Below are 16,990 nucleotides of genomic sequence, written 5' to 3'. Positions count from 1 at the left end.
TATATCAAATCTGTAGATTAATTTGGAGGATGTTGCCATCTTAACAGTATTATATCTTCTGATCCATGAACATGGAACGTCTTTCCATTTGTTTAGGTCTGATTACATTTCTTTCAGCATGTTTTGTAATCTGAAAAGTATAAAGGATGCACTTCATTTGCTGAGTCAAGAATGCAATAGAACCTACACAACACGGATGCACTGAACTCATTCCTTGGAGACATTGTACCCAATGGATAGAAATTACTCTGGGGGGGGGGGTGCCTGGGTGGCTCAGTTGGTTGAGTGTCTGACCCTTGGTTTAGCCTCCGGTCATGATCTCATGGTTGGTGGGTTCAAGCCCTGCATCAGGCTCTGTGCTGACAGTGTAGGGCCTGCTTTGGATCCTCTCTCTCCTTCTCTCTGCCTCTCTCTCTCTCAAAATAAACATCCAAAAAAAAAAAAAAAAGAAAGAAAGAAATTACTCTGATTTCTACTCAACAGAAGGAAGAGCTGTGAAATCACCAGAGCAATCTGCAAATAGAATGGATTCTCCTAGGTTTCCCATTACTGGGGCAACCCAGCATAGGCCAGCTAGCTACTTATCATGAATATCACAGAAAAGCATTACACATTGTTTCGAGCAAGAACTTGCTGGTGCATGCAGTTCCCTCTGCCAGGAATGTTCCATCCCCTTTCCTTACCTGATGAATTCTATTTCTTAAAACCCCTTTCAGAAGGCACAGTTAACCATCTTCTTATTTATTTTCCCCTAAACATTGTACATAGCTATCATTATCGGTATATGTGTCTGTCTTTAGGGAGACATGTCCCCAAAGAGATTGTGATGATGTCATGAGGGCAAGAGCCTTGCTTCATTCTCCTATTTCCCAAGCATCCAGACCTGGAGTATCTTCAATTAAATTGAAGAGGGAGCCGAACCCAGGTTCTGTTCTGACCTTATGTTCTCGTAAATCTTCGAACACATTTTCATGCAGTTATTTCCCTGTGGATTACCCAGTTACTTCATAACTGTTGTGAGGCAGAGTCTGAACAGGCAATGGTCTGCTGCTCAGCCAAGTATGGACTCTACCCGGGGGGTGACACTGTCTCAGTCCTTTGTAAATCACTGTAGTGAAAGATCCAATCACCTCATCCACAATAATAGCGTGGGAATCAGGAAGCCCAGCAAAACTGATGTATACGCAGGGCCAGCTCACAGCCCAGTCAATCACACTCACAGAAGCAACCCAAACCACCTCCCCTAGCAGTAAAGACAGGGAGGACACGTGTCACAGGACTGTACCTATTTCAATGCACAAGAATTTGCAAATAGCAACACAGATAACCATACATGAAGCCCAATCGGTCCTGCCTAGGTGGAGATCAAGCCATCTCCATCACCAAAGTCTTGGTGCCTTAAACCTCAAAGAACTCCTTGCCTTCCAAAGATATGTTACAAAGGGATAATTCCAAGAAAAGTAAATGAGAGCAGGACCAATTAAGTTCCTCTCAGGCAAAAAACAAATATTATTAGCTGGAAGATCTGAAGGGAAAATAATTGTGACATTTAGTGAATGCCTACTTTAAGAACAAGCACTGTGGTGTGCATGCGCTAAGGAGAATAAAAAGACACATCAGACCAGACCATTCAGAGAACATAGTTCAGGCTTAAAAAAAAAAAAATTATTCCAAGCAGGCTGCGGGTGAAGTGATTCAAGGAAAACATCAGGGCCCCAATACGGCTGTGTTTGCACAGCCTGCACAAACTACTGCTGTGGTGGTGGCTTGTTTCCTAGTGACATTCAGGGATTCAACGTCTTTGTATACAGTGGTGATTAATGGAGCCCAAGCCCAGATCAATGCCTCCCAGAAAGGTGCTCTGCTCAGAATGACAGGCAAAACAGAGATGGGTTTACTTTCCTTCTTTCTGAAATCATTTCCTAAGAATGACTTGCACTAAGATTTAGCCTGAAGTCTCTTCTCCCTCTCTTCCTTCCTTTTACAGATACAATTTCTCTTTAAAAAGAAAGAGAGGGAGAGAAAGAGAAAAAAAAGAGAAAGAGAGAGAGAAAAACAGAAATTAGGAAAAGAAAGAAAAGAAAAGAAAAGAAGAAAAGAAAAGAAAAGAAAAGAAAAGAAAAGAAAAGATCTCTCAAAGGCTTTCATGATGTTCATCAGAGACAGGCGACCGCCTCGGGGACGTTGCGCCCCCTGGTGAACGTGGCTGAGTCCCGCCGGCCGGCTCCCTGCCGAGCCCGCGACCGCCGCCAGGAGGCGCTGCTGAGCCGCACAGGGCCGAGCCCGGGCGATCGCGTACTCACTTGCGAGGGTGGTGACGCTGCTGAGGTTGTGATCGCCGCCGACACTGGTGGAACAAAAAAGAAAAACGAGGTTGAAAATGCCATTGATGCCAAAACACCTCAGACACTCTCAAGACAGGCCTTTCTTCTGAGAGACACCCTGGGGGCTTGGAGCTTGTCATTTCCTCATTATTTCCAGTAGAAAAACAAACCGGAACATAGCAACTCCTCTTTTTGTCCCCACAAACCAGAACACCCAGAGAAGAAACAGATTTAAATGGCACGGTGACTGCGATGATTTTTTTTAACTTCGAGCACTGACGTTGGGACAGGGGAACAAAGTGGTCCCCCTTTGCCCCTGTTTTTCTAAAGGGAAGGTGAGCGTTCCTTGGATGCTGAGCCAAGTCGCGCCCCACTCGCCACTGCAGCTGGGCACCGCTGTTATTATTGAAAACACAGTGGAAACGTTTGCCCTCGTCATTCTGTTCCTATTTGGCTTGCAAAAATCTGCTTTTAAAGTGTGTCTTCTAGAGAGAACCCATCTTCTAAGCTGCTTCTAAAATTCCAAGCAAATCAAAGTTGGATGGGTTTCTAGGCATGAGAATATACAACATTCCACAGTTTATTGGATTCCCTGCTTTTCCATATCCCCTCATTCTCTGCCAAGTACATCTGAGAACTTTTAAAAGGGTCTCAAATGTTTGGGGTTTAATTCTGTGCAACATCGCAAGGGAGGATGCCTGGGATTCAACACTCAGGGTCAGTCTGGTACCAGGGATGCCAAATTCCAGGCTGAGGAAACACCAGACCTGCCCTCTCATGCTTGGCATGAGCCAGGTGTTCAAATCCCGAGTCCTGCTCACTGCAGCTTGGGGCAGCCTGGGTTTGATTACAGCCAGAGCAGGAACAAGCCTGCATGAAGCAGTCACCATGGGGGAATGTGCCAGATTAGGGGTCAGGAACCATCTGCTCTATTTTTTGCCCTTTTATCATCTGGCTGTGTGATCTTAGATAGGTTACTTGTCCTCTCTGAGCCTTGCCTTCTCATCTGTAAAATGAAGGACCTTTAATAATGATACAAACTTCCATTTATATCTACTTTGCTGGATGCTTAAACTCTCTCTATTCCTCATGACAGTGCTCAGGCTGTATTATTATCCCTGCATGGAAGATAAAGAGACAAGCTCAGAGAGGTTGAGTAACTTGCTCAGAGTCGCACAGAGTCAGGCAGCCAGGATTCAGGTACAACTCCGGTTCCAAAAGGCCACTGTCTCCTTCTGAGCCTACTCCCCAGAGAGAGAAATGGAAACTAGAGAAGCTTTTCAACCCAAACATTTATGTTCTTTCTCTCCCAAACTCGGCCTGTTCAGGCCTCAGTTCCTGTCCTGGGGAATGCAGTGGTTCAGGGGAAGCTTACAGTCCTTCCTCAAAGTAAACCAGAAGCTTCTGTTGAAAAGCACTAGGTGGCTCATGTGTCTGCTAGAAGAATTGTTCTCCGTGATGCTCAGGGGTCCTCCCCTGCCCTGCAATGAAAGGGTCACTCAGCGTCTTGCCACACCCTCACTCACCTCCAGGACAGGCCTCGATACTGAGTCAAGACATCCAAGATGTCCCCAGGCTTTGATCCAGCCCCATTACCTGCCTGAGAGGGAACATCAAGAGGTGAGTTTCCCTGCCCCCTCAGCTGGAAGGTCCGTGTTCTAGTTGTGGCTGGGAGCACCTGAGCACTCCCTAGAATCTAGAGTGTAGACAGTGCCCTGTCTTTTTTTTTTTTTAAATGTTTATTTATTCTTAAGACAAAGACAGAGCATGAACAGAGGAGGGGCAGAGAGAGAGAGAGGAAAACACAGAATCTGAAACAGGCTCCAGGCTCTGAGCTGTCAGCACAGAGCCCGACGCGGGGCTCGAACCCACGAACTGTGAGACTGTGACCTGAGCCGGAGTCGGACGCTTAACCGACTGAGCCACCCAGGCACCCCTACCCTATCTCGATATGCATCTACCTTTACAGAGATGAGTGAGAGCTCCCACTGGGAACCCTGGTGCCATCCACCGCTTGGCCTCACCCTAAAAAACCCGGCCCAGACCAAGACCAAGTGCTACAGGCTAGCAAAATGGCTCTGAAAATCAGACTGCAAGTGTCCACTTTTCAAAAGGACCCATTTCTGGGTCCCATCCACCTCCTTTTGAAAAGTTGTGAAATAGACCATAAAAGGAAACATATCACAATCCTTTGAAATCAACGTATCTCCTGTATGTACAATTTTAAAAATAGTAATACAATGCCGTGTACCTACCCTTAAGCTGAAGAAAGACACGGTCTTTTAAAACCTCAATCTGGGCACGCTCTGCAGATGCGTGGCCCTTGCCTAAAGCGTGTCATTTCCAAGCAGGGCCATTGCAAAGGTCATGCTGAAGACGGGCCTCTGAGGCAGGCCAGGGGGGAGGCTGGCCTCCATGAGAGACCCTCCAGGGTGTGACCCCTGCTGTCTGGTGCCTAGTTCTCTGCCTCCTGCCATGTATGTCACACTCCAAAGTTTGCCTCCCAGGAAGTCCTGAACAGCTATGCTGATTCTTGAGGACTGCTTCTCCCAAGAGCATCTTCAAGCAGACCAGCAGGTCAGGGGTCAGAGGTCAGGTGTCGGGGGGAGCTACCAGGCCACATCCAGCAGGAAGTGCTTGGGATAAGCAGTGCTAAGGACCAGCCTGCCTGTTCTTCCGGAAAGTTACAAGCAGTAGGGTGTTTGGGGTAAAGAATCACTGAGGGGTCATGGAGGGCACAGCCACAGTACAGGGACAGGCTTCTGGACTTGGAGTCAGGACTCATGAGTGCTGGTCCTGGTCCAGTGCCTGCAAGCTATGCAGTCGTGGGCACTCAGTGCACCTACCCGGCCCCATCTTCTCTTTGGGTTAAGTTTAAGGTAAGTCATGTTTCGGAAGATTGTATTGAGGATGTCGATGGGATAGATGAAATGCTAATGAGCCACAGACATGAAAGGTGTCTACTGGTCTTTGGGGAAGATTCTCCTGGAGGCCCTGAGTTCTACGGACCCAGAGAACAGCAGCTGGATGCGTCTGGAATGGGCCACTAGTAAATGGAAACTTGTGTCCGGGAACCTCTACCCCGTCTCTCAAAGGGCCTGATTTTGCTTTCATTGGATAGCGCTTTGCAGGCCTGAGGGGTCATCATGGAGCAGCTGCAGAGATGGGCTGGCATCATTCTGAGTACCTCGTCTTCCTCTGCCCCCTGCCCCCCACCCCATTAACGCCTGCTCCCGCCTAATCCTCTCTTCACCCTCCTTTGACTTCCTGCATGACCAGCGCCGGGTCTTTGAAGGAGCCCCACACTGTGCGTGAGACCTAGTCCAATCCGCCCAATGCTACCAGGCTGTGAGACTTGGGCTGGGTCACTTCTGTCACGGCTGCTCCCTCTGAGGTCCCCCCACTTCCTGCTCGCTCATTCATTCCAGCGTCGGGAGAGGAATACTGAGGTTAGGATGGACATGGGGACCGGAGAGGGGCGGGAGATGACCACGGTCGTGAGAGTTCCTCTCTCCGGGTTCTCCCATTAATCCAGATCTCCTCCCCTGCCCGCTCCTCCCACAGTTGGGGTAACTCACCGTGAGAGAGTCCCCCAGGGCTGCGATTACCTTGATGTCAGCCAGCTTCAGCCTGTGAACTGAGAATGCACACACCAGTTAATGCAAGACAGGGGTTCTTATCTCCTCTGAAAGTGAGCGATCTTCCAGGAAAACAGAGAGAAAGTCCATTTGTAATTGTAATTCAGCTTGGGCAGAGATACTAAATCTGTCACAAGCCTGTCATAAGGCCGTGGATCCTGACTGTTATCTCTTCCTTGGAGCACTTGCACATGGGCTCAGGACCTAGGAGGTGGACCCAAATTTCAGAGGGGATTCTGGGGCCTTTGGTGAAACCTGGTGCCACAAGGTGAGCAGTTACCCTCAGGGCCTGAAACGGCTCCTGGCAGTGTGGTCTGGGAGCCAGGCAGGAGTTGGCGTGGAGATGTAACCAACACTTAATCTATTCCAGGATCTGTTGATAATGAAGATAAAATTTTATACCATCCTGTTAAAAAAAAAAAATCAGCTCAGGGGCGCCTGGGCGGCTCAGTCGGTTAAGCGTCCGACTTTGGCTCAGATTGTGATCTCATAGTTCGTGAGTTCGAGCCCCACATTGGGCTCTGTGCTGACAGTTCAGAGCCTAGAGCCTGGAGCCTGGTTTGGATTCTGTGTGTCCCTCTCTCTCTGCCGCTCCCCTGCTCTCTCGCTCTCTCTCTCAACAATAAGTAAAATGCTAAAAAATTAAAAAAAAAATACTCAGTGAAAACAATGTTCAAAGGGATCTCCAGGTCCTGGCTCCTTCCATGGAGACATCTTGTCTACCTCACCTCCATACCATCTGCAGATGAGAAGCTGCCACTCCCACTGAGGATCTGCTCTCATTGGAAAAGTAAAAGTCCCTGCCTCTTCTAATGACAGCATGCAAACGAACACATACATAATTGTGAATGTGTGTATGCAAAATATATAGATTAGTGATCCTCAAATTTGAGCGTGCATCAGAATCATTTGGGGAGCTTGTTAAAACGCAGATGGTCGGTTCCTACCCTCAGAGTTTCTGCTTCAGTAGGTCTTGGGAGGGGGTGGGGTAAGGATATGTGGTTAGAAGAACAATATCAAATCACAAAGCCAGCTGCACACATTAGCACACATCCATGGGGTTGAGCCTGAGAACTTTAAAATGACCTCTTCTCAAAGAAATTGGGCTATGGGTAAAAAAAGGCAACCCAACAGAAAGTAAGACCTCCTTCCCTCAACTCGAGAGGGCTTATTTTAGTTGCTGGTGATGACAGCCAATCACTATATTCTTGTTGCCATAATGTATGATAGCCACAGTGAATGCTGTGAACACTTGCTAGGGGGCAAAGGTTAGGGGAAATCTTTGAAGCTGGTAAAATGTGGAAGCGATGGGCAGATTTGCTTCAAAAGCTCATTATAGTTTGCTAAAGAGGCAGCTGGAACTGGTCATCCCGCCGCCTAAATTTGTAGCAGACAGAAAGGAAACGTACACACATGTGCATGCATGTGCACATCTATGTGTGTGTGTGTGTGTGTGTGTGTGTGTGTGTGTGTGTGTGTATGTGTAGATAGATCTGAAGGATTTCCTTTGAGAGATAATAAACCAAACCAAGACTATGTGGGAGGGGTCTGACTTATCTGGGATTTTATTAATATAGAGCCCGACAGGTTTCATTTGTTTAACATCCTGCAGACCTTGATTTGAGCTTTGTTAATATCATCACGCATGACAAAGACACAGCCTGGAAACACAGCAAAGCACTTTAGCAATTGCTCTCCTTGGGGAAAGAACTACTTAGAGATAAGATTAAATTTATGTGGGCTGATTAGCTAAACATTATCTGGTACAAACTGTCCACCACCCTGAAATGAGTTGATAAATACATCAATAACTCATCAAGATTTCTACAGAGGGGGCCTCTTATCAGAAGGCCATCCAAGCTATGATGAAATATCACGAATGGTAAGAAGATGGTAGACTATAGAATGAGGAGAAGACTTGACACTTTGGAGCTTTGTCTTGTATGCCCCAAGAGCTTAAACCACGTGCAGCCGTAATCTGACAAAAGCAGCTTTCCTCACAATTGTCAGCTAGGGCCACCCGGCTCCTGTGCCCTCTGATTCTCAGGACTTATGCTAACTTATGTTAACAACGGTGCTAAACTGCTGGCACCATGTTAGAACCTTGTTTGTGCCTTGGAAGTACTTCAGTGTGAGTTTGTATGAAGCAATCTGTGCCTTAGGGAGCACAGGGGCTCAAGCAATGTGCTAAGTTGAATTACAGGCTAAGTTAGTGACTCTGTGTCAGAGACCTTACAGCTCTCAAAGCTTTAAATGATGGGCACTGCAGGGAAGGGAAATACCTATGCGTCCAAGTGTCTTTGGGTGATTTTGAACTTGCTCAGGGGACTGAGCAAGGGGACAGGTGGGCTGTTATTCCCTGTGGGGCATCAGTGCTTCCTAGTCATAGATGAGGTTAAACCACAAGACCCATGAACAGGTGATGATTACAGAAGCATCTCCAGGGTCATTGCAGTGCTGGGTCATAACAGAGTGAAACCCTTAATGATCTCCCAGTTCTGTAACTAGGGCATTTTTCATATCAGCTTTTGAGTAGCTCATTTTAGTCAAATGGGTATAATAAAGAACATCAAGGACTTACAAAGGAGCCAATGTCTTAAGTGAATGAACTGTTCTAGATTTATACTATTGGTGACAGTGGCATATAAATAGCTTTGTAGTTCTCTATTTTCAAATACTGTGAATTTCTCCCCCAGCATGGAATTAGCAGCTTGACATCAAGATAGCCAGCTTGAGTACAGAGCCAGGAGCCACGTCCCCCGGCTCCGTATTGTTACTCTTTTGTTTGCAAAATGCTACTCTTTTTCTCACTGGGAAAACCTTAGGTCAGCTGCCAGGCCCAACATATTTTTCTTAGTTACCCCAACTGTGTTAGGGGCAGACCGTGGGGTAATATAAAATGATGCAAGTATGTGCAAAGTTAGAAAGCCCACAGGAGATAGCATTTAGAGAGAGCATGTATGCACTGACTGGGAAGAAAACTCGGCAGCTTTTATTTATTTATTTTGCTACCAAATACCGATTAGTTATAAAAAAAAAGTTATATCAACTCTCTATATCTCATTCCAAAAGGCTCACAGATTGGAGGAAGAGGTTCATCACCTGTGGGCCCCAGATGGCATGAGTGAGGCATCCAGGTTGCCAAGGGCTGTGGCCTATTGATGAAGGCAGTACCCTATATTGAGACATCACTTTTGGTTAGTTATATGTATCTGTGGATGGTTGAAGAGAAACACTAGGGAAGGGGACGCGGCAGGTTTTTTAAAAGAACTCTGAAGGCAAAACAGTTATTTTATACAGAGTCTTAGTGAAAAATTGCTTTAATGGCAGATACCTTGATCTAGTTGGATTTAAAGATCTTTTCCAACCCTGAGAACTGTTGGTTTGCTACATTGGAAATACTCATTAAGATTAATTCAGCGAGGGGCGCCTGGGTGGCTCAGTTGGTTAAGTGTCTGACTCTCGATTTCGGCTCAGGTTATGATCTCACAGTTCATGGGATCAAGCGCCGTGTTCGGCTCTGTGCTGACAGCACGGAGCCGGCTTGCAATTCTCTCTGCCTCTCCCCTGCTCACACTTGCTTGCGTGCTCTCTTAAGATAAATAAACATTAACAAAATTAATTCAGTGAACATTTACTGGGCTCCTATTATGTGCTGAGTCATTGGAGATATAAAGATAAGACAATCTGCTCTTTGAGTATGCATCAGATACCATCATCTCAATCAGAAATTGCAAACATGATCTCCAGAGGAGTGAATGACCTCGCCAGAAATAGGACAGTTATCAAGAAAAACTAATAATGTGGCCCTGTGCTAACTCTCTTTTAACTACCCCAACAATCACAAGGATGGTTAAAATGTCCATTCATAGATCACACGTGCTAATGAAATGTGTTTTTTATTATTGCCCAGTTAGCAGTGGTCATTTTCCTAAATGACACCTTTCAGGCAGGACTCAGAAGGGCAGGCCCAGCTCACATTTAGGATGGCCGTCACCCAGTTGGAGTGAGAGAGCATTTTGGTTCCATGCCCACTTGGTTAGATCGAGGAGACCTAAATGTACCTATTTGCTTATTCAGACGGTCCCTATCACTGGAGTATCTTCGATCTCAAGGTCTTAAGATTTCTTGTGCTTCCATCTTCAAATGCCAATAAACACAATAATCTTCAGGGTCAGAGGATAAAGAAAAGGTTCACATTTTATCTGCTTTCAGATGTTGAGATACGTTCTAAGGGATTGGTTATCATTATGACAGGAACATAATCTGGAAAGATTGCAAAATACTTTATAGTTCATCCTCTCAGAATGATAAGATTAAAAAAGGGATGGATATCATTTCTCTGTAAAGACTGGCGATTAAAAAATTCAAATTCTCTCTGTCCCTATACATGCAAATGCATGGACATACATATATACGTACATCTTTGTGTTTTTGTTGTAAGACAGCCTGTGTAGGAAGCTGATAATTTGTTTCTGCTGCTAGAGTTCTGCTAGTAAACTAACCAATAGGACTAAGTTGTCACCAAGTATGAAGGGGATAAAAATCTAAAGATTAAACACGCGCGCTCTGTGTGTGTGTGTGTGTGTGTGTGTGTGTGTGTGTGTGTGCCTTATCTCCTATTCCATTGTTCTGCAACTTAGAACAAGAACCAGTTACAGACTGAAGTTTGTTACAAACATTTTAACTTACTTGCCATTCATGTGGCTTAATTTGAGCGTAGAGAGCTAAGACCTGCATGAAAGGTAGGCTGACACTTTGTTGTTCTACTAACGCTCAGCAAAAGAAAACAGTCTGACGACAAAGATGTGCATCCCTGAAAGAACCCTGCTAGGCGCTGTGACATCTTCAAACCTAATTTTCTGTCTTGGAAGGCACTTAGGAGGCATTCGACAATCACCTAATAATCAAGTGAATGACTCAATGAACAAAGGAGTCGCCCTCTAGGACCAAGCAAGGGAACCTATCGCACTGTTGCAGGAATGCTCCTGCACTGAGAGGGTCAGTCCTACAGGTCAACGTACAGCCTCCTCCCTGCAACCCCCGCTCCATGACCTCCCATGGTCACATGCACACAGCCATCACTCTCAGACAGGCTCATCTAGAAGAAACGATTTAGCCCTTAGCCGGCCCCTTTCTGGGAGGATGTCACCTGGAACATTCCACGAGTTTCATTTTCACGGCCCGGCAACAGTCATTTTGGAAATACTGAGAAGCAGTGAGAACAGCACGTTTCTAAGATGGCGTGCTTTCCTGTTCCGTGCAGTGTATGAGTGCCTCCTGCCTATGGCTCTGACGTATGGACCGGTTATTTCTGCCTCCTGCTTAAAGATTGTTTTGTCTTTTGGAGAAAAAATTCACTGGTTCGTTAAGGCTCCACGGCAGAGGGACAATGACAGCAGCGCACTCAACTCATCCTGGGCTCTTCGCAGGACAAGACGTGGTACACAGTTAACGCTTAATCAATGCTTTCTGCTACTGGTGTTATCATGTTGTAGCTCAAGAACAATCAAACACAGACACGAACTTCCAAACACACATCAGGAGCTACTTCCATTGTCCTTGGAAAAAACCCCCCTCTGATGTATCCCAGACTGTGTGGAAAGCCCGTTAAGGTTGCCCTTACGTTGATGATTTTGAGCCTCAAATGAGGTTAAAAATCGCTTGATTTGAGCCATGTACCTGAAGTGGGAATCGTGTTGGAGGGGTCCTTGTCAGGGCAGCTGATTTCCATTGCATCTGTCACCTGAAATGAGAGGCACAGAGAAGGAGAAATGGATCTTGCAACATAGGAAATTGGGTGAGAAGTGGGGCCTGTATTTGGAAAGCACCCCTTAGTATAGAAAGCTAGGTATCCCTTAAGATCCCTCCCTCTCTATGAACACTCATATCTGAGTGTCCACAAAATCCTTTCCTAAATGCTCCCCATCCTGTCGCCTCCCCTCTAGTGCCTTGACCTTCATCCAGGCCTGTGTTACTTTTCAAAAATAGGGGTTTTTTTTTAATGTTTATCTTTTTTGAGAGAGAGAGAGAGAGAAAGAGAGATAAGGCTGAGTGGGGGAGGGACTGAGAAAGAGGGAGACACAGAATCCGAAGGAGGATCCAGGCTCTGAGCTGTCAGCACAGAGCCCGATGCGGGGCTCGAACCCACAAGCTGTGAGATCATGACCTGAGCCGAAGTCAGATGCTTAACCCACTGAGCCACCCAGGTGCTCCCTCAGGCCTGTGTTACTTCTTGCCTGGAATATTACAGCATCTACAGCCTTCAGTCCTGGGGGCTTCCTCCCCAGCCTTCTGAACCCATAGAGATGATGCTCTCCCTCTCAGCATAATATAACAGTGTCACCACCCCCCACCCCCACCCAAATTCTTAGTGAAAGCAGGGAGTTTTGCTTGTTTTGTGTACTGTATCCTTGGAGCCCAGAACAGTGCACAGTGATGCTCAATAAATATGTGTTGGTTGAAAAAAAATACATTTCTGCTGTATTAACATCCGCACAAAGTTCATCCCCCTTGGCGCATCCTAAGAGGACCCTGACATTCTAAACCACAAGCTCTGGACCCAGCTCTTGCACTCTCCATGCCTCTGCCCGAGTCTACCTCCGTTCCCCCCCTCACCCTCCCCTCCCTCCACGTTCCCACACGCCCATCCACCGGGTCACCCTTGGCCATCCTTCAAGGCTGGGGTTGTTGGTCTTCTTTGGGAAACTATGTCACCTCTCTCCCATCAGTCGCTTCCTCTGTGTTCCCAGAACACCCACAGAAACTTTAATTAGAGTCATGCCGCGACTGCTGATTGGCTCCACGAGGCTGAGTTCCTTGGGACGAGCAATGGATTTTATCTGTGGCTTTATCTCTTATGCCCGGTATTCCTCTGCCCACCCAGCCATGTAGCCATTCAACAAATAGTGATGAGTCCCTGCTCTGAATCCCTGCTTGCATTCTAGTGGCACACAGAAGGCTTTCAATAAACGTATCCTGAGGGAATGTGTCGCTGTCTCCTACCAGATGACAAATACTGGCAACGCTTGTATAGAACTCAGAGCGTACCGACACCATTTCACGTACTTTCCGCGTATGAGCTTATCATTAGTAACAACTCTGTGAGGTGGGGCTGTGACTAGCATGTCACAGAGATGGTAAGTGCCTTGCTCAGTGACACAGAGCCAGTAAGTGGAAGAGCCTGGATTTGAACCCCAGAGCGCCCTGCTGCCTCTCAGGTATATCCCCACGCTGAGGTATCGGTTAGAACGTGAGGGACATGATGATAAATCAAGAGTCTTTCCTGCTGTGTCTCTCAGGCTTTGTGCTGGGGACCCAGGCCGTCGTCTTTGCCGCTGGCGGGGAGGGTAGTAGGAGTGAATTCGTCTCAACTGTCTAGGTCCGCAGTCCTCTGAGAGTGAGGACATCAGCCTTGAAGTGCTTCTCAGCTCCCCAGAGGAGTGCAGGGTGCCCTATCTCATCTTGACAGGAAAGATCAGAGAAGGACTCCTGAGACAAGCACCCAGGGAGGCGTGAGGAGGCAAGAGGCGGCCCCCACGGGCGTGCGCCAACTTCGAAGGCCTTCTGGCCTCCGTGCTGTCTGGTTTCGCGCTTCACCGCATTCCTCTGCTTTTTCTTAACTTTCCCCTCAGAGTAAGCCCTCAGGTGAGTTCAAAAGGACTCGTCGGTGATTTGGGGAGAGCCTGAGGATTCTTGGTTTATGTCAGAAGGAAACAGGGAGCAGGCAGTGCTGAGCGCCCCGCCACGCCCCGTGAAGCCTCAGGATGCTGGTTGCTGAGGCCGTTCTAAAGACAGAGATAGGGGTTAAGGGTCCGACTTCGGCTCAGGGCACGATCTCACGGTTTGTGAGTTCGAGCCCCGCATCGGGCTCCGGGCTCTGGGCTCAGGGCCTGGAGCCTGCTTTGGATTCTGTGTCTCCTTCTCTCTCTGTCCCTCTCCCACTCACGCTCTCTTTCTCTCAAAAGGAAATAAAGATTAAAAAAAAAAAATCAAAGACAGGGATATAGGGCTGGCCTGCTGCAAGCATGAACGGGGCGGTCACACACCTGACCCTTTGACCTTTCCCCGTGGGCTCATGGGTTTCCAGGGAACCACGTAGAAACTTCCAAAGACTCGGCAAGGGGTACCACCCCTGGTTCATTTGCATGTTTGTCAATCACAGAAAACCCGAGCCTACCTCAAGCTTCTCAGGAGATTTTAGCAGCCTGGGCAGGTAGTTGCTGTTCTTGTAGGTGAACAGAAAGGGATTCTCCTGCAGAGGAAGGTAATACGTTATAATCATGACCCAGAAATCTGTATCGTTTAACCACCAGGCTTTCTCACACAGCAATGCCTTTGGTCAGTTTGGAACGCTCATAGCATCCTTGAAATGATGAGAAAACCATCATCTGGCTTTTCTTCTCCGTGCTGCTCGTTAGTTCTCTGAGAGGGCTCACTAATGCTTTGAAATGTCCCCTTTGCCACAGTCAACATCTCCTGCTTGTACTGGAGTTTCATGCTACCAGGCAAAGTACATACATTTCCACAGAAAGGGAACTGAATTTTAAGCTTCCTGGCAGCCAAGGCAAAGAGGGAAACAGGGCAAATGATCTAATTCCTACAGCCCAGTAAAAAAACAAAAACAAAACAAAAACAAAAAACAGAAAACCCCCCAAAAACAACAAAAACAACAACAACAAACTTACCAGTTCAGTAAGAAAGCCCAAAACCGGACTCACATTAAATGATAAAAAGAATTCTAGTGATTTATGTTCGGTGTTCCTTTTCTCATTCATTTACTCAGCAGCACTAATTCTATGCCTACTACATGTCTGGCGCGTTATTCAAGATGCTCATCCTCACATTTGGGACCAGGTAAGCTGTGGCTTTGGTCCTAGGCCCTCCACAGGTGTGGAAGGGGCCTCAGTGCCGCGGACACGGCTCTCCTGACCCGCCGGTGTAAACCTTCAGCGTGTCAGGTGTGCAAAGCTGTGCCCAGCCTCGAAGAGCCAACCCAAGCCTCTGATGGGGCTAATGTCTCATCCAGGGAAGACCCCACTTCACAGCAAAGCCCACTTCTTCGTGGCCCCATCTCGGTCCCCAACTCAGCAAGGGATTCCCTCCTGTCCCCAGTTCTGGCCTACCTGAGAGGGACATTTCACCGGACTTCCCTCTCGTGCACTGAATGGCTCATCTTTCTGTCCTGCTGGCTCCATCTGGAAAAGGAGGTGATCTTTAGAACAGAGAAGTCTTGCATAGGTGGCCGCATCCTGGGGTGCCAATGACAGAGACTCATTTGCCCAGCATCTCTCAGAGTGTGACCCTGGGCCAGCTGGCGGCACCAGCATCACCTGGGGACACATTAGAAACGCAAATCTCCAGGCCCAGCCCAGACCTACTCAAGTCAGAAACCTTGGGGTGGGGTCCAGTGCCGTGCATTTGAACAAGCCCTCCAGGAGGTCCCAGTGCAAGCCCCGGGTGAGGCCCAGGGCACGGGAGGATTCAGTGATGCCCAGCCCACCCCTCCTGATGTTACAGAGAGAGGCATGGAATGCCAGACAGGCTGAGCTGGGACTGGGACCCCAGCGCTGACGAAACTTCCCTCCGAGAGGAGAGCGGGGTGGGGCGGGGGGGGGAGGGGAAGGAAGGACAAACCCTTGACTCTTGTGTAAAGCATGCACCCTCTCCCCTCGGCGCCCCTTTCCGTGGCGTGTAAGCCCGCGTCCAGGAGGCAGGAAGAGCCTCTGTCACCTGAACACTGCTTACGTGGCCGTGAGTGAGACGAGCTATGGCTTCTGGCTCAAGTCCTAGGTCTTTAATCAGAGGAGCAGACGTGGGGGCACAGCCCAGCCCCCACTCCCAAACAACTTGAACATCTAGCGGTTTGGCAATGAGCAACGGTGGGCTCAGTGCTGATCTAGGCAACTACTTAAATGATAACCGGAGCCCGTGGAACAGCGCCATCAAATAGTGTGCGTGTGTCAGCAGGGGCCCCAGCAGGTGATAAACCGATGTGAACGCGCTCAAGGGCACACGGGAAAGTGAAGGCAGTTGAAGAATTCAGTGGGGGGAAGGCTTTCTTTTTTAAGTTCCTTTTGTTGGGGCGCCTGGGTGGCCTAGTCAGTTGAGCCACCACCGACTCTTGATTTTGGCTCCGGTCACAATCTCATGGTTTATGAAATCGAGCCCCGCGTTGGTCTCTGTGCCGACAGCATGGAGCCTGCTTGGGATTCTCTCCCCCTCTCAGGCTCATGTGTGCTCTCTCTCTCTCTCTCTCTCTCTCTCTCAAAATAAACATTTTTAAAAAGTTCCTTTCATTATCTTTAAATGCTTATGATACATAAACTCTTGAAAGATACCACAGCTTCGAGAGAAGACACATTTCCTTTTGCACTGCTATTTTCTCCCATTTGGGAACCTCATGTTCACGGTCAGCCCTACTGCCCACAGGTACTAGACTCTTGGGCACCTTTGTCCCCCTCACCTCCCTTCCAATGACTTGACAAGAGGCACGAGGCTATGGGATGGGGTGCTCTGTCTGGCTCAGTCACAGGCTCCGCCATCCTCCACGAGGATTTTAGATTCTTCAGCAATATCTTATCCCAGCATCTCGCCATAAACAAGAACCAGGGAAAGAACTTTACCCTTCTTGGGATTAGCTCTTCACCCAAATGGACAAAGTCAGATAAGAGGGTGTAATTGACCTTTTGGAAAAAGGGTGGCAACCTTTTAGCTCGGAGGCTGGAGGAGGAATTGGGGTCCCTACCTTCTTTCAGATTTATTCTGATGGTGGGCACTCCTGGAAATGGGAGGTCCCGCCCACAATGTTCAAGGTTGCTCTGAAAGGGAGTGTTCAGTGACCCGGTGTCAATCTGGCCTGCCTTCTTCCCTTCTCCAATCTCTCAAGAATGTAATCAATAAGAGAGTCTGGAAAGAAGCTCTGAGAGAGCCACACTTTAATAATTCTGGTAGAATGGATATAGCAGAGCCCGTTTTTTAAGGACCTTAAAGAGAGGAAATTCATAGGCTTGAATAAACACTTTCCTT

At 47.7% G+C, this 16,990-nt stretch overlaps 1 protein-coding gene across 4 annotated transcripts in view; it reads right to left on the bottom strand.

Moving 5' to 3' along the window:
* Positions 1 to 16,990, bottom strand: part of PLB1 (phospholipase B1) — a 143,429-nt gene that overhangs the window by 61,503 nt on the left and 64,936 nt on the right. For all 4 annotated transcript variants that reach the window (XM_086700270.1, XM_086700269.1, XM_086700271.1 and 1 more), the window contains 6 exons: positions 15,088 to 15,159; positions 14,142 to 14,216; positions 11,645 to 11,708; positions 5,903 to 5,961; positions 3,851 to 3,924; positions 2,304 to 2,347 (listed from right to left, as the gene is read on the bottom strand). In XM_086700270.1, coding sequence (XP_086556396.1) covers positions 2,304 to 2,347; positions 3,851 to 3,924; positions 5,903 to 5,961; positions 11,645 to 11,708; positions 14,142 to 14,216; positions 15,088 to 15,159 — 388 coding nt within the window. The remainder of the gene's footprint in view (positions 1 to 2,303; positions 2,348 to 3,850; positions 3,925 to 5,902; positions 5,962 to 11,644; positions 11,709 to 14,141; positions 14,217 to 15,087; positions 15,160 to 16,990) is intronic.

Source organism: Puma concolor, chromosome A3 (genome assembly GCF_028749965.1).
Source record: "Puma concolor isolate L17-30 chromosome A3, mPumCon1.1.hap2, whole genome shotgun sequence".
NCBI lineage: Eukaryota > Metazoa > Chordata > Mammalia > Carnivora > Felidae > Puma > Puma concolor.
Note: the sequence above shows the minus strand (reverse complement) of the source record. Positions and strands in the feature narration are given on the sequence as shown.